The sequence below is a fragment of the Taudactylus pleione genome, unplaced genomic scaffold, assembly GCF_031769625.1.
Source record: "Taudactylus pleione unplaced genomic scaffold, aTauple2 ptg000016l, whole genome shotgun sequence".
NCBI classification, from domain to species: Eukaryota; Metazoa; Chordata; class Amphibia; order Anura; family Myobatrachidae; genus Taudactylus; species Taudactylus pleione.
In genome coordinates this window covers 49,750,230-49,777,971 of record NW_028284418.1, presented here as the reverse complement: position 1 = coordinate 49,777,971, position 27,742 = coordinate 49,750,230, and the positions used below count along the sequence as shown (strand labels likewise).

Genomic DNA, 27,742 nt, shown 5'->3' with positions numbered 1-27,742 from the left:
TAAGATCCCATACTTTTAGGGTATCAAAGGCAGTCTTGGGGAGTGTTAAAAGGTCCGGCAGAGGAAAACCTTGATAAAAGGCACGTTCCAAATCCACCCAAGGCTTAGTGTAAAGGGGGAGAAACCAATCACATAATTGGGAAAGTAGGGCTGCTTCATGGTACCTAGACAAATCGGGAAGAGTGAGGCCTCCTTGTGGTTTAGAGCGAATCATGCGACTATAAGCCATTCTGGGAGCTTTATGCTTCCATACATAAGATAGCATCAGCCGCCACATCTGATTAACAATTTACTGGGTATTGCGTATGGGATAGCACAAGACAGGTACATCAGTTTTGGCAGTAACATCACCTTAAATGCCACTAGGTGGCCTAACCAAGAGAACTTCGTGGTTCATCCAGGCTGTGGCTAGGGTAGTCAATTGTATCAATAAGGGGGCATAATTAACATTGTGGACATTATGAATAGAAGAGGAGATAGAAATTATCAGGTAGGATTAAGAAGAATCTTTCCAAATAAAATGGAAACGCCCTTTCAGGGAATTGAAGGGGGGATATTGATGGGCAGAGCTTCGGTTTTAGTGGTATTCAATTTATAATAGCAGCACTATAGCTGTTTAATATATTGTGAAGGGGAATCAACAAGGTCTCTGGGTCAGTCACGAGCAATAAAACATCATCTGCAAAAAGACATAATTTATGGGAAGTGTTATCCAGGAAATTCAGGGGATAAACGGATCTTTTGAGCAAGGGGTTCTATTGCTAATGCAAATATTTGTGGAGAAAGAGGGCATCCCTGCTTAGTGCCATTAGATATCAGGAAAGAGGTGGAAATGAAGCCATTACTAAATATACAGGCTGAAGGACCAGTGTAAAGACCGTTGATAGATCGGAGAATATCACCTTGGAGTCCAAACCTGAATAACACCTTGCGCATATAGGACTTCATTCAGAGTTGGTCGTAAGCGGCCGCTCGGTCGTACCCAGCGATGTTCGCAAAACTGCGCATGAGTAAGTTTCGCAATGCGCGTGCGCAAACTAGCTGTTGCGATCGGAAATTTCTCTCTCCTTCAACTTGGCCAGGTTGTTAGTTTGAGTGACAGGAAGAGGCGTTTGTGGGTGGTAACAGGGGAAGGTGCTTGTGGACGAGGGAGTGGAGATCCGAACGCAGGCGTGCCTGACTCTGCTAAAAGTGTTTTATGGGAGTCCATAATTAACTAAGTAGTGTCATGGCACATGTGACATGGGGGGTTTTTACACTGACTTGATCGTAGTGCTTAAGAGAGGGTATGGTCAACCTTAAGCTCTACGACCAACTCCGATGGTTCCCGATGGTCCCGATTAATCCTTATATGCATGGAGATGACGTGTATTGCGAACAAGAAGGGGGCGTGTTTTTAGTCTTACGGCTGCATCCTCCCCTAGGTCGTCCAGCTAACGATCTCATCTTAATGATGCAACTTGTGAACGCTTCATTTGCATATCTGGCCCCTTTTCCCTTACGACCGAGCGTCCGCAACGACCGACTCTGAATGAGGTCCATAGTCCCAATGGAGTCTATCTTTTTCAGCATCAAGCGATAGAAGGAGAAATTGTAAATTATTATATGAGACCCATTCAACTAAATCTAAAACTCTGTGGGTATTCTCAGGAGCCTGTCATCCAAAAATGAAGCCTACCTGGTCAGGGTGTACTAACTGAGGGAGCAATGGATTCAGATGATTAGCTATCAGCTTAGCATATATTTTAATATCTGTGTTAAGAAGTGCTATAGGTCAATAATTTTTACAGTCAGAGGGGTCCTTACCAGGCTCCGGAATGGTCACAATTTGTACTTTCACCGTTTCAGATGAAAAGGAGCCAGTTTTGGAAGCCTCCATATATAGCTGTAGAAGGATTGGGGAAAGAACCTCTCTGAATGCAGAATAAAAGGAATTTATAAAGACATCAGGGCCAGAGGCCTTGCTCTTAGGGAGCTGCTGGATCACTAGATGTATCTCCCCCAGAGACCTAAGGCTGTTTAAAGATGCCAGGCTATCTGCGTCTAAGGAAGGAAGAGATAAATTGTCTAAAAACTTAATATGTCTAAGACTGAGCTGATAATCTTCCCACCCTCCCACATAACATCATGTCCCACTATTTCTTTATTAATAGATGGCATTACTATCTCATCTAGCCCCAAAGTGCGTTGTCTTGGAGTCATCCTGGACTCTTCCCTCTCCTTTAAACCACACATTCAGAACCTCTCACAGTCCTGTCGTTTCCATCTCAAGAATATTTCCAAGATCAGACCCTTTCTCACCCAGGATGCTACCAAAACCCTTGTACATTCACTGGTCATGTCCAGACTGGACTACTGTAACCTTCTCCTAGCTGGCCTCCCCAAATCCCATCTCTCTCCCCTCCAGTCTGTGCTCAATGCTGCTGCTCAGCTCATCTTCCTCTCCAAACGCTCTACATCTGCCTCCCCTCTTTTGCAAGCCCTCCACTGGCTCCCATTCCCTTTCAGAACCCAATTCAAGGCTCTTACACTCACTTACAAAGCCCTCACCCATTCCTCTCCCATTCATATCTCCGATCTCATCTCCCTTCACTCTTCTGTCCGCCCTCTTCGTTCACTTAATACACGCCGCCTTTCATGCCAATTGATTACTTCCTCCCACTCCTGCCTCCAAGACTTTGCCCGTGCTGCTCCTCACCTTTGGAACTCCCTCCCTCTCCCTATCAGACTCTGCACCTCTCTACCATCTTTCAAACAAGCTCTTAAGACCCACTACTTCATTAAAGCCTTCCAGCTCTCATCCTAACTTGCTGCTACATCTTCCTTTCTCCCGGCCCACCCCATTCTGTGCCATTCCTGTTTGTCTTCCCCTCCCTTAAAGAATGTAAGCTCTTTCGAGCAGGGCCCTCTACCCTCTTGTGCTTCTCCCTACTGTAATTTAATTTATCTCTTACTAGCCACTAGGGCAACTAACACTTGGCTGCTTATGCGGGCTTTAATGTCACTAATATAGCAATGTTTATCCATGTCCTGTATTGTATTGTATTGTAAGTCAATGGTTACTTTTTTGTCTATGTACTTTGTAAGGAGCTGCGGAACACTTGTGGCGCCATATAAATAAATTAGAATAATAATAATAATAATAATAATAATAAAAAGGAAGAAATAATAGAAGCTGAGGGCTGGGGAGTGGAAGGGTCTTCAGATAAATTATATAATTTTGCATAGTATTCTGAAAACAAATTGGCAATGCCAAGGGGATTGAGATATTTTGAATCGGAAGGAGTAAGAAGACATTTAATTCTATAACGGGCTGGGCGACTACAAAGTTTATGAGCTAGGATGCGGGAAGCCTTATTTACAGTGGTGTAAAACCTATGGCGTAGGCGAGTAAGGGCTGAGTGCATACGGAGCATGAACAATTTTTGAAGCTGCTGTTGAACCTCCTGGAGCTGTTTATGTAACACTCTGGTTAGATGGGCTTGATTCTGAGATTCCAAGGATCATAGAGTAGACTCTAAATCACTCTGTGTTTTCCTGGGAACGGGCTTTAAATTGAGCACCTTTCTGGATAGAAGTGCCACGGAGTACCGCTTTTAAGGCACACCAATAAGTAAAGATATAAGTATCCAACGGGGAATTAGTCTGTGTGTACAACGTGAGAGAGTCAGTAAGAGCCCTTAGAATCTAAGGATCGTGAAGGTGATACTCAGGAAAACGCCAAGAACGTGTAGGGGGAAAATGATTGTCAGTATTTCAAGTCCATAGTATAGGGGCGTGATCAGACCAGGTGATAGGGAGAATTTTAATGTTTTTAGTGGACTGAAGGATTCTTTTATCTAAAAAGATAAAATCTATTCTAGAATAGCTATTATGGACAGAGGAAAAATAGGTATAGTCTATCTCATATGGGAAAAGGGTGCGCCAGGTGTCATACAAATCAAACTCTGCTAGTAATTTCTTAAAATCAAGTGATCCCTACATCACGAGGGGAAAAAGGGTGACCATGCGGGGAGGATCGATTCAATTTGGGATCAAGGACCAAATTGAAATCACCCATCAATATAAGTGCACCTTGACGGACCCTAGAAATTTCTTCAAAAGGTTTCTCTAAGGAAAGGGACTTGTCGGGAATTAGGAGCATATAGAGAGACCAGGGTAACCGGGACTTCCTCAACAGTACCAGTAAGAATAAGAAATCGACCATTTTTATCCTCAAATTTCCTATGCAATACAAACGGAGTTTTCACATGAAACAAAATAGCAACCCCATTACATTTAGACAGGCCATTCACAGTTTAGCAAATAGGGTACCTATGATCCTTAAATATAGGGGGAGCTGAAGAGGAGAAATGTGTCTCCTGCAGGACCACAATATTTGCTCTGTGTTGATGAAAAGTTGAAAGGGCCAACCGCCACTTATGTGGGGAGTTAAGCCCCTTGACATTTAGGGAGAAAACCTTAACCATTGGGTATTAGAGAATAGTGCGAAAAAGAAGGCGTCTTAGATGTACCTGTTAAAGAAATAATAAAAAAAACTTGGAAAAAGAAAAGGGAACATAGGGATAAACCAAAAAGCCCAGTATATCGGACCACAGTAGTTACCTTGGGAAAAAAATACAGAAAAATGGTTAACAAGTGGGGGTGGACTATTCCATTACCCACCCATAAAACCTCCTGTACACTAGAGTATACATTGCAAGACAGGGAAATATAATACTAACATTCTATACTGAATAAGAATTAGAGCATAATTGATAAAAAAAAAAAGAAAAGAAAAGAAAAAAAAATGTAAACATCACTGCACTAGAATTTGTATAATCCCCCAAAACCTATGTAGGGAAAAAAAACGCCATATTTATAGTGACAAGTAGGTCAGGAGGAACGGAAAAAATAGGAGAAAAAAAAACAGCATAACCACATGATCTATGTAATACAATAGATTAGAACTATAAGGACACAAGGGTCTATAAACCGTAAATACTTGCGTCTGAGGATCTTGGAATGAAGCACCCAAAAAGAAACGTAAATAAGAGAAATGCTTCAAAAAGAGGGCCTAAACATCAACAAATAATCTCACTATAATAAAGTAACAAACAGCGACCCAGTTCAATAGGATGCTCTCGTCTCAGGCAGTTAGAGTCCAAGAAAAATCCAAGGATCCGGAATATCTTCATCCCTCGTCTTTGAAAAGACGAGGCAAAAGAGACAGGAATATTCCACCCTGACAGTAGCTTGGCTCCTGCTTCTAAGGACGATATGACAAATGTAGAACCGTCCTTTCGCAACAAGAGCTTCACCGGGAAACCCCAGCGGTATTGTATATCATTATCGCGGAGAGTTTTGGTGATAGGTTGGAAAGTTCTGCATTTGTTAATAGTGTGGATCGAGAGGTCCGGGAATAACTGGAGGTTATTTAGAGTCTCCATATCTTCTGCCAGCCATGCAGCTCTAAGGATATTCCCCTTTAATATGAAAGAAATGAAGGCATAGTAGGACGTCTCGAGGGGAGCTTCCAGGGGCTGAGCGGGGTTTAGGAAGATGATGAATGTGATCGATCAACAGGTCTCGGGCCTCTGCAGATGGTGATAACTTTTTGAAAAGGTCAAAGTAAAGTCCAGGAGATCCTCTTTAGACACGGATTCCGGAACACCCCTTATCTTGACGTTATTTCTCCTGGATCTATCCTCCAAGTCACTGAGTCTGTCCTTAACAGCTGTTTATTCAATCAGATCCGAGTTATGGGAGGTGAGGAGATCGTTGTGGGAAGACTCCAATTCTTGCATTATAATTTCCAAATTATTAGTGCGGTCGAACACATTCGTTACCACAATGGAAAGTTGTTTAACGGAGGCTTGGAAGTCGGAGGTAAGACCCGTCCGGAACACCTGAAGTATCTGGTGGAGTGTACGTACTGTGAGCGTGGCATCAGTAGGAGGGTCCAGACTAGTTGCAAGGCCAGGTAAAGAGGTAGTCATGGAGGTAGACGCCACCGATAGCTTTCCGGCAGACACTGGGTCGGGTTATTTTTGTGAGATAAATTTAATAGGAGGTGCGAGGGTAGAGAGTTTGCCCCATCTGACAGGCATAGTGGTCCCCAGAGGTCGGAGGCGGAGGCAATAGTAGGAAAACAGGTGAGTTCAGAGGTACTGTATTCTTATATCACAAAGGTATGAACCGCAGAGGTCTCAGCAGATAATCATGAATTATTATAGATCACATCAGATAGGCATGAACTGCAGAGGTCTCCTCAGAAAGGTATGAACTGCAGAGGTCTCATGGGTGAGGGTAGAGAAATATCACTGGAACAGCATGAAGATTCTTAGGAGTTACCAACCTGAGCACAGGAGTAAACAGGAGATATGAGAGCCATATAGCAACTTTCAAGTGGTGATAGAGGATCAATAAGCAGCACCCAGACACACTGGGAAGAGGAGGCTGTGTCCCAAAATTGCGGCCCCCGTCGATCCCCAGGCAAAATTAGATCTAACCTGGAGAAAGGTGCTTGTGGAAAGAAGAGGTCAGGGTCCAGCAGGCTAGCAGTAGGAGCAGGGGTGGTTTATGAATATAGCGGCGGCCGCGGCGATGACATCACGCGGTCCGTCGGCAGAGCACCAAGATTGAGTCCGCGGCTTCCGGAGACTCAGTAGACCATGATTTGCCGGGTCCTGCAGAGCCTCTTCAAAGTCCGGGAGACAAGTCTGGGGAAGTGCAGGCACTCTAGGGAGGAAGGACAAGCTGTCTGAGGGACGGAAAACAGAGGCTTTCCGCCATTAAAGGTAAAGGGACCGGGAGCTCCTGCAAAGTGCGACTGTCCAGAATGCCAGTCAGGCCACGCCCCCCAAAACAATACATGTTTAAAGAAAAACAATCTTAGGGCCTGTAACGTTGTAAATCAAACTTCGGAGATAGAAGTATTCAAAATTTGTCGGATGTACAGTGTAAACACGGCCAAGAGCTTCTGTTGCTCTGATACCAGGATGACTGTGTACTTCCTGGTTGCTGGATCGCACTATGAAATGCACAGCAACTACTTCCAGTTCCTTGTGCAGCTGTTTCCAGCATTCAGGTTCTCCATGGTGTATAAGATTCATCCAATCGGTTTTACCCTTCAGGGGCTGACAAAGGAATGAACCGGAAGTAGCCTTTGTGCGTTCCATAGTGCAGCCCAGCAACCAAGGGGGTAGACAAAAATGTTTGGTCGCCACTGTTGACACCATCTAGTTGTGTAAGCTGATGCATGAGCAAGTATAAACAAAAATTTGTGCTGCAGAGCTGCGTTTTTGCATCCCAGTATAGTTGCCATATTTATGGGCCTGACTGTAAATCAGATGAATCTCTCCTCATGGATGCAGATATCAATTTTTACCATATTCAGAATCATAATAAGCCTGGCTTAATATCAATGGTGGTTCCTCAGTGCAGGTTTGCTGACTGTGTCGGCAGTGCAGGGGTGTTCTCAATGCAGGGTGCCGGCGATGTCGGCAGTGTGCGGGTGCCAGCGCTGTCCTCAGTGCAGGTTTGCTGACTGTGTCGGCAGTGCAAGGGTGTTCTCAATGCAGGGTTCCGGCGGTGGTGACAGAGTGGGGGTGCCAGCGGTGTCCTCAGTGCATGTGTGCTGGCAGTGTCGGCAGTGCAGGGGTGCTGGTGGTGTCCTCAGTGTGGGAGTGCTGGCAGTGTCGGCAGTGTGGGGGTCACTAAGTGTGTCCTGAATATGTGGGGCAGCACTGCAGGGGTGCCGGCAGTGTCGGCAGCGGTGGTGTCTGCAGCGGGGGATGCTTCCAGTGGAGGTGCCGGCAGTGTCAGGCAGAGAGAGATGGCGGGTGCCATCTTCTTTTGCTTCCTGTGTGCATATTAAACGGACTTAACGCTGATTGGCTGAGAGCTGTGACAGACTGCTCTCTCAGCCAATCAGCGTTAAGCTCGCTCAATACAAAACCTCGCGATCCGACAACGGTATCGCGAGGTTTTGCCTCAGGTGAGGGATCCGGGGCAGGCAGGGAGATCCGAGCTTGGCTCGGATCACCCCGGATCCCCGATACTCGGGTGGGTTCGGTTCTCTAAGAACCAAACCCGCTCATCCCTAATAAATTCATACAGCATTTAAAAGGTACTGTAAACTCCATGCGAGAGCCATAGTAAATGATGTTCAGAGACTTAGATTATATGCTACAGAATAAAATTCCATAATTCCTTAGTATGTAGCAAAATGCATGTTAAAAAATCAAATTATGAAATGAAACAAAAATAACATTTTAATATTTTTACTATTGACCTTGCAGATGGCCCAAGAAGAATGGTGTCCAAATCTGCATCTAACAATAAATCAAACAGGACAATGCTTTTATTCTTCTTTGGTGTTTTAGGTGTAGAACCATGAGAGATCTTGGCTTGTAAACTGTGGGCTAGGGGCCTGATTCAGAGCCGGACGCTATTTGCGCTCGCTCGTTCATTAAAAATGGGTGGCTATTCAAATGAACCGTTTGCACTTTGCGGTCTGTTCACGCCTCTATGTCTGAACGAGTGAACAAAATTTGCGGTCGTAATTTTGAAAAAGACGCCCCCTGGCCACTCGCACCATACGTCATGTCCACTATTTAATAGATTAATCGAGTACATTGAACAGCGTATGAACTGCTCGCTATTCTTGTCGTTGGTTTTTCCTACCACAATCTTGCGAGCAGTTCTGACTATAAATCAACCAAGTGACGTGGTTAATGAAGCTCCTGCATTAATTATGCACACCCATAAAACGCCCGTTTTGACCTTTAAGCACGCCTGCGTTCGGATCTCCACTCCCCGTTTTCAAGCACCTTCCCCTGTTACCACCCACATACGCCTCCTCCTGTCACTCAAAATAGCAGGCATTCGCTATTTAGCGAACAAACGATTTTCGGCCGCACTGACTGGTTCGCGCATGCGTATTAAAATCCATATGCATGCGCAGTTGTGCGAACATCGGTCGGAACGAACGAGCGGCCACTTACGAGCGGCTATTAATCAGGCCCTAAATCCTTTTCTAATTCCGTACCTGACCTGTAGAGGGCGAATGCTATGCAAAGACTTTGGTTTTTAATTATTCAAAAATTAACAGTAATTTCGATTTAAACATTTTTTAGTTGCCTCTGCCGTGTTTTAATACGTTCGTATGTAAAATTTCACGATCTTGGCTTGTAAATTGTGGATTTGTATAGAAAGACAGAATTACAGTAGGACAAATTTTAATTTTTATATAGTAGATAAGCAGGAAAATTAGTTTGTTTTTGGGTCACTGGTATATGGCACATACAGTTACTCTTGGTATAACTGTCTAATTAAAAGAGCACAACTTTATCAGAAGTAAATTAAACAATTCTATCTGATGATATAAATGAATAGCTAAAAGAAACAAGGAAGGAACCCCAAAGCATAAGCAATGTATTTAATAAATGATGTGCAGTTAAAATTAGAGATGAGCGGTTATTTTCGAATCTCAAAAATGGCATCATATTGGCTATCCCGCTCTCACGTGTTTTGGATAGCCAATAAGATTAATCCAAACTTGCACTAAGTTGGTGCAAAAAACGAGTCAAAACCAAACTGCACATCTCTAGCTCGAAATTGTCTGACAAACCCTTTAAGTGCAAACATATTAGAAAAATAAGTGTCTGCAAAATAAATAAATAAAAATAGTGTATGAGTCTGTTTTGTAGGAAAGGAGTGGAAATGTGATTATAGATTGGATTTATAGACACTTTCAATCATTTATTTTTAGGGGACTTTAATTAGACAAATATTTAAATAATCCCACTTACTTTGGTCCAGAGCGCTACAGATACACCCAGGAGAGGAATTACTGACAGGATGACCAGGGTCAGTTTCCAGCCATTAAAAAATGCAATAATGATGCCAGCTATAAAGGTGGAAAAGAACTGGGTGAATATGGCAATCTTGTCTCCAAGTCCTTCATGTATGGTGTTAATATCCCTAGTAAATAAAAGAAGCATCTATAACCTTGTGCAATATATTTTTGGGACAGAATCTGCATAACGTCAATTATTATACCCACAGTTCATTATTTAAATGAAAATGACTATTTGCAATCTGAAGAATTGCTTATAATAACATATGTTAATTTTAATGCATTGTAAACCCGACTGACACACATAACATAAATATATTTTTGTTAGTCACCACACATCTAGGGGCATATTCATCTGCTGGCGTGATTTTGAAAAACCCCACAGCGCAGGGTTTTATTCGCGGCCACGAGGTCTTTCATATCTAATTGGCGGGTAGAAAATCAGCCGTGTTAATTTCAGTATTTATATGGGAAAATCCAACCACAAGCACTGCGAGCAGTTCATACGCCTTACGATGTACTCGATTAATCAAATAAATAGCGGAGATGACGTATGATGCGAGCGGCCAGGGGGCGTTTTTTCCAAAATAGTGAGCGCATGTTTTGTTTGCTCGTTCAGACATAGAGGCGTCAACAAACCGCAAAGAGCGAGAGCTTAATTTAAATAGCCAGCCCCTTTTTCTGAACGAGCTTCCGCAAATAGCGTCCGGCTCTGAATCAGGCCCACAGTCCCTGGCCTGTTCCACTGGAGGTCAGCAATATGTACGAGGAAATACATGAGGTGAGGGGCAAGAGGGTTCAAGACTTATAGCATCAGCCATTAGTATCAGCATAGCAGGGGGCAGGGAGCTGGCTGCAGCACAGCAGTGGCAGGGAGACCTACACACTGATCATCTCTGCCCACAATCTACATTTTCAGTCATGCAAACAGTGTGTAGGTCTGATTTAAAATATAATAATTAAAAAATTCTCCCTGTGGATTTTTGCAGTAAAAATTTTGCAACCAATTTTTTTTCAATTGAATATCGCGGGTATGGTTATTGTGCATACCAGCGGTAATAAAAAATTGCGATGTCTGCTGTAATTTTTACCACAAAAGTCACGCGCCCAATTGAATATGCCCTTGGAGTTCCTGCACTCAGAAGTACAGCAATACAATTTGCTCTTTAATACCCCAATGTCACTGGTCCTAGTAAATTGTTGAATTATCCTTAATATTAGTTTACAAAAGGGCGGCCACTCGTGGGTGCTGGGGACAGTTCCACTGTGAAATATTAAAATGTAAATTTGTAGTCTATGGATATATATCCTACAATTCTGTTAGTTACTGCATATGATGTCACACACAAAGTAGGGGACTGCATGAGATGTGCCATAGTCACTTTAATTACAGTATCTTTCAGTTACTTGCTCTAACAATATTAGATTTTCTTACTCTGTCAGTCTGGTGTTCAGTGTCCCAATCTGGTTTGAGTCAAACCAAGCCATTTCCTGATGAAGGATGGCTTTGAAGAATCTCTGGCGGATCCTGTGAGTCTGTCTCGCAGCGGATAACAAAAAAGTCCAAACTTGGAAAAAACTCAGTACGAAGACACAACAACCAATCCCAACGTAGTAGTATGCATATCTATGGAAAACAGATTATAATAGATTATGCAGACTTTCAATAAAAGGTATGCAGTCAGAATGTCAACATGGTCTGAAGGTCAACACATGCAGGACATCAACATGTCGACATTCTTAATGTCAAAATTGTTGACATTATGTCCGTGTCGACATTCTGTACATGGCATCATTTTGTATGTCGACATTCAGACCCTGTCAACATTTTGATGTGGACATTCTCTGAATGTTAACTTATTATACCTCACGCCAATAAAGGACATCTAAATTGTTCATTATAAGTGGAACTACAGTATATAGCTTTCAAAGCCACCCACTGATTGATCCCAATGTATATTATAACCCATGTACTGCTGTAGGATTCCAGAAGCTGACTTTTCCAAACAGATGTTTTGCATGTTTGAAATCAGATGACCACCCAAAAAGAAAAACTAGTTTGGACCCCCAGCTTGGAACCCTATGCTCAGTTTTTGAACCTCAGGTTTAAATTATAGAAACTAAACAACACCCTCAGTAATGTCCCAAAGTAAATGCCTGAAAGCTCCATTTCTCAAAAGAGATCCAAGTCACTGTGACAAAAACATATTTCTGAGTGTGTGTATGGGAGAGACAATTTATTAGGCACTATTGAACATCGGAGCCTCTAATTGGCTGTTGGTCATGGCACTTATCTTGCCATTAAAAAAAAGAAAAGAAATTGCAAATGCAATCTCTGTACAACAACTGTAAGTAACTCTACCTGCTGAAAACCAGAAAAACAAGTCAAAAAAAACAAACAAGTAAAATATTCAACATAAATAATTTCCTAAAATGTTCTTACCTTGTCATTTTACCTTCTAGGTCAAAATTTCCAATGTACTTTGCATGACATGTTCCATCGGCATTGGTAGTGTTAAATGCAGACACTTTATGGAAAGAGATAAAAAGTAAATACTAAATAAGAACATAAGCTAAAAATTATCTTATATAAAGCACCTTCATTGAATTTAATATAATCTATCTAGCATGAAGTATATGCACTCGTTAGCTAGCCGACAGAAAGTAATTATCTCTAATAAAGGTTTACTCCCCGCCATTTCTATCCTGCTCTTTCTTGCTCTATTCTCCCAACAGGCTTTCAATTACATAGTTTACGATATTTTATATAATCTCCAGGGCCACACTGTGTGTTGATCCATCTAATGCTGGGCATACACAGCCAGATAAAATGTCTGTCAGACCGACAGACATTTTATCTGGCCGGCTGCCAGCCGCAGATGTCGCCGGCATACACTGAGAGAGAAATCTCAGTGTATAGCCCGACATCCGCGCTCCGCCCCCGGGGGAGGAGACATTTCCCTGTTCCTTCCGTAGGAAGGAACACAGGAAATGTCTGTCTGTCGGCCGTGCTGGGCATACACTGCCCGATGCGGCCGACCGTTACCGGGTAAATATCGCAACGGACGGGCATGCTGGACAATCTTGCATGCCCGACCGAGCAATATTTAACCCTCGGTCGCCCGCACACACGCTACATTTTTCGGGGCGATCCGCAGATATCAGGCGGATCGCCCCGAAAATTGTAGCGTGTATGGCCAGCATAAGCATGTCAATTGTGATGCTAATGTCTTGCCAGACTTTTGGAAAATATCAAATTCCTCTGAACTTGATTATAACGAGTTTTGGGGGAATTTGAAAAATGTTTATAACAAATCTTTACCTGTGCAGTGAGTGTGGTGACAGAATCAAGTCTTTCTCCACTAGCTACAGTAGGTGTCCTTCAATGCACAATCATGGTTAGTAACTAATACCACTTTCAGATAGAAACCCCGGCTTTAACCGGCTTAGACCCAGAACACTAAACATGGGTTGAAGCCGGGGTTTCAGTACTTACACACGGTAGATGGACCCGGGTTATTCCCAGGTCATTGCCAATAACACCGACCCCGGGTCTTCCAGTGACCCGTGACCCGGGTCTTCACTCTCTCAGTTGGCGCTTGGAGATAATGTAATCTCCAAGCGCCCACTGTGCCCTCCAATCAGCTACTTTTAGGCATGATCCAGGTCATCGTAACCAGGGTAATGCCTTCCACACAGCAGGCAACTTGGATCAGACCAGGGAATAACCCTGGTAGTGACCAGGGTCGAAGCCCCAGGAATTTCAACCTGGGTGACCCTTTCACACAGAAAAACGTTGACAACTATGAAACAGTGCATTACTCATATTTTGACAGATAGCTATTAGAGCATACAAAAAAAACAGTGTTCCCCAGCTATTCTGCATTGGAATGATACAGGGAGCATGGAAATTCTATATCCTATATTTTAGTTACAGTTCTTCATTAAAGAAAACAAAATACTTACTATTTAGAAAAGTTCCACTTTGAACAAAAGCATCTGCCACATCCCCAAAGACTGAGATCATGAGAGGATGTCCAGCGCCAGAGGCGAGAGCACACAGCAAGCCGACAATTATCAATATTGTATCTAAAGTATCCGCATAGCGCAGCTGCAAGGAGATATTCTGGTCATTTGTGAGCCTCATTTACAGTGTATTCACACATTTATTTACATGTTATCTTCCCAGAGGGGCACAGTAATACAAACACATACAGTATATTACACAGCCGTTCTCTGCATATTTCTTTTCAATTAAGGAGCTACTATTTAGTAAAACAAAACATGAAACCTAATGTTCCTAATTTAATAAGTTCTTTTAGAAACCCCTAAGCAAATGCAAAGAGAACATACAAACTCTACAGAGACGCAGCAATACAGTTTTTTTATAAAAAGTTTTAACTTTATTTTTAATAAATGTAATTGTATGTATCAATAACTATAAATAAAGTTTGTTGATGAATTTAGGTACTAACGAGGGGCACTCACGGATTACCAGCACATGAAATCATCCCATAATGGAATTATATTATGGTGACCCAAAGAGATGTTGAAAAATAAAAATGTAAAAATATACTTTTAATTCATTTATCTTTAAAAATCCTAATTATAGCAAAATATAAAAGTGCAAATTTGTGTTAAAGTGCAATTATGTGAGACAATACTAACAATTAATTAAAATGTTGTGTCCACTTTAATCTTGTAGTCTTATTTTTATTATTAAATATTGGTTCTAGCCTTCCAATTAACTATTGATCATGACAGGAAATTCGCACCCATAAGGGTATCACTGCTTCTATGTATTGGGGTGATACTATTTGTATATTGTGCCTAGTAATGGTACCTGATTTCACATGCTGATAATCCAGGAGGGCCCCTCGTTGAACACTTTTTCTTATGTACATATGTAAGTCTGTTCCTGGGTGCACCTCCCTTATTTAATTTGAATATATTAAAACACAAATATACAATTGGGGAAGGATACAATTCATACTACAGTATAAGTGTCTGTGCTGACAATCTTTAAATTCTTCGAATTTAGGTACTAACCAGCTCAAATAATCCCACCATAGATGTTTGGTTAGAAACATTTTTTTCCCCTTTCTTCTTTCTGTCAATGAAACACAAAATAAACATAATATTTCACAATATTTGCAACCAATAATGCTGTTTTATTATAAAATAACAACCCTTGGTTGAAAGCTGCACTGCCATCTACATAAACCATGGTTTTTCCAGTGACCCAGCCCTGTGGGCTCCTACATGCAACCATTTTTATGGGGGACCTTTCAGTTCTTTCATATACTAACTGTAAATGATGGTGGAAGCCGGTGGTGTGCTAGTCTTCTGATTGTAGCTTATGTTAGGTGCACCTGCTCTCCTTTCCCCCGGTTTACTTCTAGGACTGTACTTAGAATAATACAGACCTTGGGACTCTGGCTAGGGCAAGGGCACCATAGTAAAATCCTTAATTAAATGTTAGTACAGCTTTAAAACTGTTCATACTACAATTCTATAATCTGAGAAACCGAATGACTGACATAAGAAAAGAGATGGTTTAAACCTCCAGGATGGGGGCTGGCATGGGTGGTGATCATTGGCTGTGGGCCAAAGCCTCTTTGTACCCATCTTCCCACCCTCCCTTCTCTTTTTGAGCATGTTGGTTTGGTGGTTATCGTTGGCTGTTTTACAGCCGGAAAGATCGGCAGGTCGCCAGTCTGGCACAATTATTTAATCTAGGTGTTCTCCCTTCATTGACTGGTAGTTGGCTGTACCACCCTAACGGGGGATAGGGTTATAACCCAAATGAGTGGTAGTCAAGTTAGAGGGTCAAGTGGATACCTTTGTTGTTTATAGGGGTTTTATAGTTGAGTTTGTGCACCCTGGGCGGTATCCGCCTGGAATGTTTGTAGTTATTGTGCATTGTAGATTGGGATCATTTGCCTGTCCTTTCTTTGCCACCATACGCTCCCTTAAATAAATATATATTTAATTTAATAAATAGCATCCAGTTTTTCTGCCAAATCTACGTCTCAGGGTCTTTATTTACAGTATGGCTAGTATATTGTAGTTGTTTAGTGATTTGCACGCATGACACACTCCATCTTATAGAAGGTTTAATGCTTTTCTGAGTGGAAGCTGCAGTTTTGCTTTCTACCATATCTGCCAATATCTGTACTGTACATGGAAAAACAAAATAATAACAAAGTTCAAAAGATAATAGAATATTTTTCTTCTAATAAAGACAAATGTTTGCTGGATCGTAAACTATTTATTTATTGCTTGAAGAGAATGATGTAATATTCGGTACAGCCTTTCACAGGAGTATGGCAGCTGCCAGTAAATCTGGAGGAATTTCACAGTGAACATAGAGTTGAGCTGGGTATAGGAGTTTCATTGGGGTACAGGCTTCATTGTTCAACCTACATGTAATGTTCTTATTTACAATATGCACTGGCGTAACTACCGTAGGTGCAGGGGGTGAGGCTGCTATGGGGCCCGAGCCTACTCTGGGGCCCGTTCCTCCTCCTACACCTACGGTGCCAAGCCAGCTGTGTTCGCGTCCTCCTTCAGCACTGTGCAGGATAGGCACATCTGCCCTCCCAGTTGGCTCCGCCTCTCCTCACTGACTGATACTGGGAGGAGGCGTGGCCATGATCCAGGGATGTCCCAGTCAGCTCAGCATGGCTCTTCCTAGCATCAGTCAGTGACGAGAGATAGAACCGACCGGGAGAGGAGATATGCCTGCCCTGCGCAGCACACTGCTGAAGGAGGACATGACCACGGAGCAGAGGTAAGTCGGGGAGGCGGAAGGGGGGCGTGCAGGGGGTTGCTGAGGGGGAGGGGAGACCTAGAGGAGCCAGTAAAATTTTGCTATGGGGTCCCCCCTAGGTCTAGCTACGCCTCTGACAATATGTGTTACACCTGTGACAGCACTCTGCACTGCTGAAAAGTCAGCCGTTACCTGAGCACAAACATCATTTTACAAGCCATACATAAAACTAAGCCCACAGAACAGAATAGAAATGTTAATAAAACATAATTGTCCATTAAACTATAGCCAGGGGTGCCGAGAGAGGGGGTACTAATTACCCAGGCCAAGGCTTGCTGGAGGGGCCGGATCCCATGCCACCCCCTCCTCCTCCCTGTCATCTGAGCAGCCCAGCACACGCTGCTGTGTACTGAGCTGCATAGGGAGACTGATTGTTGCTGCAAAGCAGCAGCAGTCTCCTCTGCCTTTGGGAGGGAGCGATCATCCTGATCGAGCACCCCCCCAGGATTTGAACTGGTTTGAGGGGCCCACAGCGCCCCCTTCCCCAGCGCGCAGCGCTGCAACTGTGTTTTTTCCTCTTATTTTTCTTAAGGGGGCGTGGCCACACCTCCCACGATAATACCATGCCCCATTCACCCGGGCACGGACTGGCTTTTGGCAGCCCTGATTATAGCACATATACAGTATAATACCTTTATATTTGTTATTATACCAAGTGAAGCATTAAGTGTGACAGAATGCCAGCTAATAAGTACTATTATACCTGCCTCTATCACAATTACCTTTGAAAGAAAAAAAAAGCAAAATAGGTAGTATAATAATATCTGAGGCTAACGTGCTAAAACTCTGCAATACAACTGTGCTTGTGACTATTATAATGCTACATTTACACAGGGATCATTGGAACAGGATTCATGTGGGGAAGATCATCTTGGAAATCAAATTCTAAATTTTATATTTATTTGTTACAATAGTCTAAATGTGTTTATGATGGTGGGATAACCAATAATGATTCACTTGGTAAAATTTGTACTTTACCTTTTTTATGTCCCATTGACGCTGTATACCAGGTGCCATTTATCAAAACTTTATAAAAAAATTTCATTTTCTGAGTGTAAAAATGACATATTGGGGGTAATTCTGTGGCGCACTCAGCAGCGGATGGTGTACATACATGTGGCCAAATGTGCAGGGTCTGAGATGCCCACTATTAGCGCCTGTGCACGCTGTAATAACAATTGGTGCATCCTTATACACCACCATCAGTCACACCAACAAAACTTACATCAGCCCTATGGCAGGTGCAGTTTCTCCATCTGACCATGGCCTCCTATCAGTGGTGTCACTAGGGGTGTGTGGGCCACACCAGGTATCACCCTCCGAGGGGTGACAACAAATTGCCGGCTCCTCCTCAGTGACTGGGAGCTGGGCACTGCACTGTGATTTATTGTGCAGTACCCGGCTCCTGATTACTGAGGAGGAGCTGGATATGTAGGGAGAGTCTCTAGGTACCGTCCGGCATCTCTGGGAGTGCTGAGCACTCCTCCAGAGTGATGAAACCGGAGGGGGGGGGTGTCATAAGGATACACCCCCTTACACGGTAGACCAATCACCCTTTTCTAACACATGCACACAGGGGGGTCTAATGGTCCAATGGGTTTTACAGACCCCAGTGACTCCTCTGCCTCTTATGTCTGTGGCTGTGCATCTGTGACCGCAGCTGCTTGCATTGGCGCGACCGTGGCACTCCCATAACATGCCCACCGATCAGACCACTACTAGCCACCTCCCAGTCACCACTCAGGAACGCCCATTACTTTTCTACAACATTTCTGATAGCCTCTGTCTCGATCGCAACTGCACCTGCCGGATTACCAAATAGGCAGAGTAGGAACTGGCCTACAGGCTCCGCGCCTTTTAGGGGCCCCGCGACAACGGATCAAAATAGCATTGATTTGATCTTGAAAGAAAATTACAATTCAAACTTTCTTATATTGTTTCCAGAAGATAGAAAAAATTAATCAGCTCAAAGAAACATTTACAAAGAAACATTTACATTATAGACTCTATAGAGAAAATACCGTATTAATGTAATGCACCCATTAACAACTTAAAGTACATAAACCATAGACATCAGATTCACATTACAGTATGTGCGCTCGCGAGCGGGTCTGAATCAGGCCCTGTATCCGTGTTGGAAATTAGAAACTGAACTGCCACATGTTAGTGCCGCCCACTGTGTCACTTAGCTTAGTCAGCCAGCTAGCTAGATGCAACCTTTTGGCCTTAACTAGATGAAGCAAATAATATTGTGAGGTTGTCAAAATTAACTGGAAATTACTGAAAATAAATGTTATTGAGGTTAATTATACTGTAGGAACAAAAACAGGCCCTTTTTATGTAATTTTAGCTGTTTTTATGATTTTTTAAGAAAAAATCCAGATCCAAAACCAAAACACGAAAACAAAACACGGAGGTGAGGTTTTGGGTTTTGGCAAAACCAATCCAGATCCAAAACCAGGGGGATCCAGATCCAAAACCAAAACACGAGGGTCGGCGCACATCTCTAGTGCAACTATACTATAAATGTAAAAGAGATAAAAGATATTAAATATTCATAAACCAGAGGTGCACAACAATAGGTTTCTTTGAATATATATAAATAGGTAGCAGGGAAAAATAGAAAGGAACAGTTAAACCACCTACAGCGTTACTCAAATGAAAATTGTACCCTGCACCGGGTTAAGTAACACTGGTGACAAGCAGAAGAACTGTCAATTATACAGATGTGCTGAACTGGAGAAAGAGACATCTCTGCTGGGCTTTCAGGAGTAATATAACTAGAGAGGAATGAGCTAGGAAGTAGTAAAGTGATTCAGAACACAAGATATTGTAATACACTGCTGTCGGGTAAAGAAAGGCTAGCAATGTTTGACACTATAATTCCAAGGGGATGGAATGATACAATTAATTGGAATAACCTAATGTAGGATATGATGTGCTTAATAGCATGAATGGCTAGTATCTTCATATACTATGAGAATGATCTTTATGTATTCTCTTTTGCTGTTTGTATACTGTATATATTTTTAGTTTGATGATGTCTGTGGATTCCCTGCACTTTAGACTATGGGCCTGATTCAGACCCGCTCGCAAGCGCTATGCGCTCGTGAGCGGGTCGATGTTAGGCCACTGCGCATGCACACTCCGGAGCCGGCTCTGACGTGCGCATGCGTGAGACCCAGCTAGCGACGGGCGCTCCGTCACTCCGGGTCTCGCACCAAAAGGGGGAGGCTGTCGACAGCTTGCACCGTTTTGGAGGCGTGGGTGTGGCTTCACAAACGGAGGCGTTCCCATGCGAATCTATTAGAGCCAGAAGCTCTCTGGGGCTTGCAGCCACGAGACCCTACCACAAGGGTCTCGTCGCAAGCCCAATGGTCGCGATGGTCTTGACCATTGCGACCATCATCCTGGCCGCTCGCAATAGCTGTGGGTGGTCCGAAAGATTTGCGGTTGCTTGGCAACGTAATTGGGCAGTACCCGGAATAGTGTCTCGGAGTGTCCGCTTCCTGGAGTGCTCAGAGGCCGCGGGTGGATGGTAACATATATACAGTATATATATATATAAATATATATATATATATATATATATATATATATACACCCACACACACACTAGCTGAAGTACCTGGAAGTCTTCAAGTTATTAAGTTAGGCATCCCAGACCAATTGCCACCCCTCTGTGAAGTTTTCATCCAAATCCATCCAGTGGAAGGCTCGGAACAGGCTCCCCGGGTCAATTTTCTGCCCAGCATTCACCATTGGGAGGTCCGCCTGGGACCCTAACCCCCCTAAAACCTGGCCAGGATCCAATTGGACCACCTCGCATTGGTTTCATCACAATCAGTGCAGGGGTCACCGAATGCATAACCGGTCACTCAAACAAACAAACCAATTGATTTTATATACGTATATGATATATATATATATATATATATATATATATATATATATCTCTGAGTATATAATCCAGTGGTTCTCAAACTCGCCCCTCAGGACCCCACTGTCATGACCAGGGTTTCTCAGCATAGGGGAAAACGGGTATTACCCGTGAGGGCGCTGTGGCGTGGTCCTTCCGGCGGAGGGGCTGGTGTCTGGCGGCGGGCGTTGGCTGTGCAAAGTGTTCTGCAGGTACTGTGTCATTCTGGCCGGGGTAGGCCTGGTGGTGTTTCCATTCTGCCCTGGCATGGGCGCCGCCATCTTACCTCTGGTCATGTGACTTAGCTGCGCCGGTCCTGGCGTGTCACATGATCTCTCTGACCTATCACGATTCTGCGCTGGGTACTTAAGGGAGGTGTCGAAGTTGAATAATTGAGTGAGACAAGTTCAGTTTAAAATTTAATCGCAGCGACGCCATCTTGCGAATGGCCGCAAGACTCCATTTTGGAAATGAGATCGCAAGGCACCATTTTGTGTGGTCAGCATTAATTCAAGTTATAACCCAGGAGCTAAGAACAGATGGCAATGTTTTTGTTAACCTACCAAGGGCAACGGGAAAAACCAGCTTTCTAAGTAGAAGTAAATAAGAAGAGACAATGGGTATTTTTACATACAAATTGGGAATCCTTGGATGCAGATAAAGTATAGTTGTGGCAATTGTAATATAATATCTACACAATTGGATTTGCCTGAATCCTAGACAAGATGGCTCCAAATCCCAGTTTGAGGTGATAATACATTTGCACTTCACACAAGAGTCTGTGAGAACAAAAGAGGTTTTGTTTTCCTTTGAACACAGCAGGTGGGGGCCTGCTGACAGAGGGCATGTAGAATTACAACCGTCAGCCATCCACACTGCTGGATGTTCACTTCGTGTATGAGAGATTATGCACTTAAATCTCACCCATTAATAACTAGCGTCCTTATATCAAACCCCGAATACCCACACACTACATATTCGCACATAAGGTTCCATAAGCATCAAAATGTATGATTCAAGTTGGTTAAGTTAGTTTAAATGCTAAGAAATAGAGGTTTTTGATATCTAAGGTATTATACATGATAAGCAAGGTATGTTTGGTCTCGTTCTGATGCGTACGCTTTTTACAGAATCCCGGTGTTATCGGTGGAGAGATCGCATCATGCAAACTCAAGTTACGGATCGCAGAACTTATAAGCAACAAAATGTTTTAGTTGATGGAATGTTACAGGAGGCGTTACCAGAAAGACCCCGGCTGTTAGAGGCAGGGAAAGTCTATTTGAAACAACCTGTTAAATGTGTCATTACATATGCTCCTCCTCTGGGAACCAATGAGATCAGCAGGAAGTTTCCCCTTTGTCCTGTTTCAGTCTGGGGGGGAATAAATACATGTGTACAAACACTGGTTTGCCAGTTCATGCTGAATTTTGGGTGAACTGAGGATATCTAGTCAGAAGTCTATCTCTGGGTCCAGAGGCGCAGCGTATGTATAACCGTACTTGGTCTGTATTATTTCCTTTTACACCTAAATTATGTATGTATAGATTGCGTGTAACTGACTGTACTTTTACCTGAATAATACTTGTGCGTTGGAACCACAGATTCCACTCCTGTCTTTATTTGCGGTCATACTGCGTACGCAATTAGCGTTGTGTTTAGAGGTTTATAGGCAGGTTTTGTCTTAGAGGTTCTAGGCAGGTGAATCTTAGAGGTTTATAGGCAGGAATGTATTAAAAGGTTTATATACAAATTTAACAGTGGGGGCTCATCCGGGATATCACACTATCTGATACACGATAACACTCCGTCAGTCCTCTCTCAGCAAATGGGTGGAGGCGCCTTTTGAAAGACGCATTAGTCTTTCATTACCACAGTGTTGCTGAGAGCGTACTGCCGGTTATTGTGTAGAGGAAGCGCTGATCAGAATCCAGGGACAAGAGAGAAAAAAAAAAAAAAAAGTTTTTTTTTCTCTGTTGATAGAACCTTACGTTTAGAGGGGTGCCGCAGTATTGAGTATGCGGCTGAGATGCATTTTTGCGTACGCAGTTAAAAAGTCATTATACGCTTGTGTGGTAGTCGCATAATTGTGTATGCGGCCGGTCGCACAATAAGCGTATACGCACTTCCGGTTCTGCTGCCACGTGTTTGAACAAAGCCATTAAGGTTTAAATTTTTTTCTATCTACCAATATCTGGGTTAAACGTTTATTTTCTGCGCAGAGAAAAAGTGTGTAACAGTGAGTATGTGTTGGACAGTTAAGGGTATCATATGATCCTTAAGGGCTAGGTGCAAGGGTTAGCCTAGCCGCTCGGTAAGCAGCTTGTTATTTTTGTTAGGGACCGGCTCTCAGTGTGACTGCAGTGTTCAATAAAATTTGAGCATTGTAGTTGAGCCGCACTAGGTGTGATTGTGAGCTGAGAGATAATAGGTGAGCGTGGCGCATCTAGAAATTTCGTCCGTAGGTGAGCGTGGCGCATCTAGAAATTTAGTCCGTAGGTGAGCGTGGCGTATATAGAAATTTCGTCCATAGGTGAGCGTGGCGCATCTAGAAATTTCGTCCGTAGGTAAGTGAAAGTATATTGATTGTCTTTCACCAGTTTAAATTTTTATTGAAAAGCGTAGGAGTTGTCTCAAAATGGGAGTCACGCAAACGGTAGAAATGTTAAGCAATGATGTGCTGCTAATGGAGGCTCCAATTGGATCAGCCCGTCGTATTATGCATACTAAGTACGGTACTTATGCAATAAGGTATTGTGATATATGGTTTAATATGACGAGAAAGAGTGTTAGACCGTTTCCCAGACTTGGTAGTTTTGATAAAAATGTGTTAGACAATGTCCAGGATCACATCAGTATGGTGCGATCCCGAGAGAAAAAGATTAAGTATTTTGAATGTTTAAAAATATGGCAGCATGAAGGGGATGCTTGGCTTAAAAATGTGCAAACGACGCAAACTAGCGTTGCGAACGCATTGCCAGAAAATACATCCACGACGCTGAGATGCAATACGGGCGAGCCGCAAATTGGCGCGCACGTGCGTCAAGGTAGCGTCATGGAGAGTATTGCCAGCAGTTCACGCTCACCTCCCCCACCTTATGTGGATGGAGGTGCAAGTACGGTTACCAAAAATACCAATAAAAATTTAACAAGCAACTTGTACCCTCTCTTAAGCAACCATAAAGAAAGTGTTTATGATATGGATGATGAGCCTATTGTAATGTCTGCCATTTCCCATGCTGTGCAAATGATAGATGCTGCATCACCACAATCACGGGTGGTGCCGCCATCTCCATCGGAAGATGTTAACACACTCTGCACCCATAGTTGTTAATACCATACGTAGCAGCAGCAGATTAAACCCCCAGCCAGGTAACCAGGTCAGAGGTAGCAACGCTGCCGGTCTGCATCCCATTCGGACAATAACTGTTCCGAATGGAAATGCAGATGCAAATGGTGTAGTGCCCACGAGGGAAGTAGTAATGCATTGTCCATGGACAAGAGCAGAACTGTATTCCATCATAAATGATTTCCCCAATCCCAAAAAGGAACTAGCCAAATGTTAAAGATTTTTGAGAAATTTGGGTAGTTCTCATGAGCCCACTAATAAAGATTGGCGTGTGGTGTTAAGGGCCTGCCTGCCACACAATACCGACGTGACAAAATTTATCACAGACTGTGTATTGGATGGAGACGTTCCCTTAACAGGCCAAGTAAACCAAGGTAACATTTCCCGCATTGTGACTCAATTGGGTGTATATTATCCAGTAGTAGTTAACTGGAACAAAATCTTCACAATTAAGCAAAAGGAGAGTGAAACTGCAGAAGACTATTGCGACTGGGCTCTGCAGGCTATCACCCAGTACACTGGGATAGAAGATATTAAAGATAGCACTCACCACAGGGGAATGATAGTCACAGTACTCATGGACGGTCTGAAAGACGATTTAAAGATTCGGGTTCAGACCTCACAACCTGGCTGGAGGGGACTTACAATAGATAACCTCATAGAGTCTGCCATAGAACATGATAAAAACATCTCCAAAAAGAGAGAGACCCAGAGCGAAAAACTAATGGCTGTCAGTATACAAGCTCTGGAAGGAATGACAATAACATCACAGCCAACCGACACACCTGCACCCACACACACACCTGCACCTGAACAATGACACATCCTCACCAATCCCACACCACAGCAAACACATCCTTACCCCACATATCATACACAACCACAGGTCCCATACTCATATCCCCCGCAATATCCTTACCCTCCCTATCCTTACCCATACCCACCACCTTTCCCTCTTGCTCAAATCCCACAACAATCTTTTCATCCACCCCGTTCAAAATTATGTTTTAACTGTCACCAAGTGGGACACGTAAGTAAGTACTGCAAAGCGAAGAACACCACACAGGAACACGAGTTTCCCATGAGTTCATAGGTAACCCCAGTATCTTCTCCCAGGCCTTATATGACTGTTTATAATTTTTTCAAACTATCAATGGATCTGTTCTAATGTAAAATGTGGATGATTTATTGTTGTATTTTGGGTCATGTTTAAATGATATTAAACTGTTGTGCTTTATCTCCCACTCATAGGACACAAGGTTGCTAAGGATAAACGGCAGCCATGCCAGGCTGAGGTCGACTACTCGGAAAACTATCCAACCCAGCGGCACAGGCATTATTTAGAGCAGTAGCTATTAATAACAAGATTTAATTGCAAGAACCTGTATGCAGATACTATATCCCTAGAATTATTAAAAGTGATAGGGGGACTTATTTTACAGGTGACGTTTTCAAGAACATGCGTAAGATGATGGGTAACAACACTAAGATTATCCCAGACTGTCTTTTCCTTTATTTGCCCCCCTTTGAGATACTGTCCAAACAGGTAGCCTCATGTGAAAAATTGATAATGAGGTTACTGTGCAGGGTCTCACGAAGATGAATGAGAATAACCGAAATTGGAAGTGTTATTAACTAACATGTCTAATGCAACCTGTCATGATGTCAAATCTGGAAGAAATTGTTATGATCCAAATTTTTTTTTAGCTCAGGTTGTTTGACTGATCGGTGGAAAGGTCCGTATCTGACGATACAGCATCCTCAAAGGGTGGCCAGGGAAGATACGTGGATCCATTCCGCTCACTATAGGGAGGTTAACCAACTGGTGGAGATACAAGGCAGAGACAAGGCCGATAACGTGGACCTGTCGATTGCGAGCTTGTGCCGGAAGGATTAAAAAGGTGACGGTGAGATATCTGAGCTAAAGAAATGTGTAGATCAGTGCTTCAAGCAATGGAGTGGTCTGCTGTGGTCATCCTAGTTCTTTTTTTTTTCCAGAGTTTTTTTTTTTTTTTTGTCATGATGATCTGTTTGGGGATGCTCGGTGTCTGTGATGGGGGACCAATAAAGGAGGTGTGAGCTGATGGCGGAGCTGATGGAGTGGAGTCAGGAGGAGGAGTGCTATACCAAATCAGGGGAGTGCCGGTCCAATTTCAGTACAGTAAATTGTTGTGAAAATGTGAATAATAATAATAAGGAAGAACTGTATTTCAATCCTGAGTTATGACGTAGTGTATAACAATGTAGCCTGAGTTTGAGTGGTCGTGCATGGATATAACGTTTATGTTGTTTTAAGTCATCTTAGGTAATGCAGTCAAAACCCCTTCCAAGGCTCTCCTTATAGGATGGGTGCATCCCCACATCTTTCCCATGATCCCTTAAGGATCCGCGGTGTGCGTATAAGGGCAGATTTATGTCCCTCCCGGAGACGCATTATCTGAATGGTTCAAATGACCTTACTGTGTCATACCATAATAACATTGAACGGTATATTCTCATGCATGGCTAAACAGATTAAAATAGCAGATTGTGATAGCATGTTGTTTGCTATCAAAGGGTGGACTGTCGAAGTTGAATAATTGAGTGAGACAAGTTCAGTTTAAAATGTAATCGCAGCGACGCCATCTTGCGAATGGCCGCAAGACTCCATTTTGGAAATGAGATCGCAAGGCACCATTTTGTGTGGTCAGCATTAATTCAAGTTATAACCCAGGAGCTAAGAACAGATGGCAATGTTTTTGTTAACCTACCAAGGGCAACGGGAAAAACCAGCTTTCTAAGTAGAAGTAAATAAGAAGAGACAATGGGTATTTTTACATACAAATTGGGAATCCCTGGATGCTGATAAAGTATAGTTGTGGCAATTGTAATATAATATCTACACAATTGGATTTGCCTGAATCCTAGACAAGATGGCTCCAAATCCCAGTTTGAGGTGATAATACATTTGCACTTCACACAAGAGTCTGTGAGAACAAAAGAGGTTTTGTTTTCCTTTGAACACAGCAGGTGGGGGCCTGTTGACAGAGGGCATGTAGAATTACAACCCTCAGCCATCCACACTGCTGGATGTTCACTTTGTGTATGAGAGATTATGCACTTAAATCTCACCCATTAATAACTAGCGTCCTTATATCAAACCCCTAATACCCACACACTACATATTCGCACATAAGGTTCCATAAGCATCAAAATGTATGATTCAAGTTGGTTAAGTTAGTTTAAATGCTAAGAAATAGAGGTTTTTGATATCTAAGGTATTATACATGATAAGCAAGGTATGTTTGGTCTCGTTCTGATGCGTACGCTTTTTACAGAATCCCGGTGTTATCGGTGGAGAGATCGCATCATGCAAACTCAAGTTACGGATCGCAGAACTTATAAGCAACAAAATGTTTTAGTTGATGGAATGTTACAGGAGGCGTTACCAGAAAGACCCCGGCTGTTAGAGGCAGGGAAAGTCTATTTGAAACAACCTGTTAAATGTGTCGTTACATATGCTCCTCCTCTGGGAACCAATGAGATCAGCAGGAAGTTTCCCCTTTGTCCTGTTTCAGTCTGGGGGGGAATAAATACATGTGTCCAAACACTGGTTTGCCAGTTCATGCTGAATTTTGGGTGAACTGAGGATATCTAGTCAGAAGTCTATCTCTGGGTCCAGAGGCGCAGCGTATGTATAACCGTACTTGGTCTGTATTATTTCCTTTTACGCCTAAATTATGTATGTATAGATTGCGTGTAACTGACTGTACTTTTACCTGAATAATACTTGTGCGTTGGAACCACAGATTCCACTCCTGTCTT

The 27,742-nt window shown here is 42.9% G+C and overlaps 1 protein-coding gene across 2 annotated transcripts in view; it reads right to left on the bottom strand.

Annotated features, from left to right (window-relative positions):
• The window catches only part of LOC148542034 (ATP-dependent translocase ABCB1-like), a 179,931-nt gene that overhangs the window by 77,412 nt on the left and 74,777 nt on the right, over positions 1 to 27,742 (bottom strand). For both annotated transcript variants that reach the window (XM_088476416.1, XM_088476411.1), the window contains exons 4-8: positions 14,891 to 14,951; positions 13,808 to 13,952; positions 12,285 to 12,369; positions 11,277 to 11,468; positions 9,795 to 9,966 (exon numbers count right to left, since the gene is read on the bottom strand). In XM_088476416.1, coding sequence (XP_088332542.1) covers positions 9,795 to 9,966; positions 11,277 to 11,468; positions 12,285 to 12,369; positions 13,808 to 13,952; positions 14,891 to 14,951 — 655 coding nt within the window. The remainder of the gene's footprint in view (positions 1 to 9,794; positions 9,967 to 11,276; positions 11,469 to 12,284; positions 12,370 to 13,807; positions 13,953 to 14,890; positions 14,952 to 27,742) is intronic.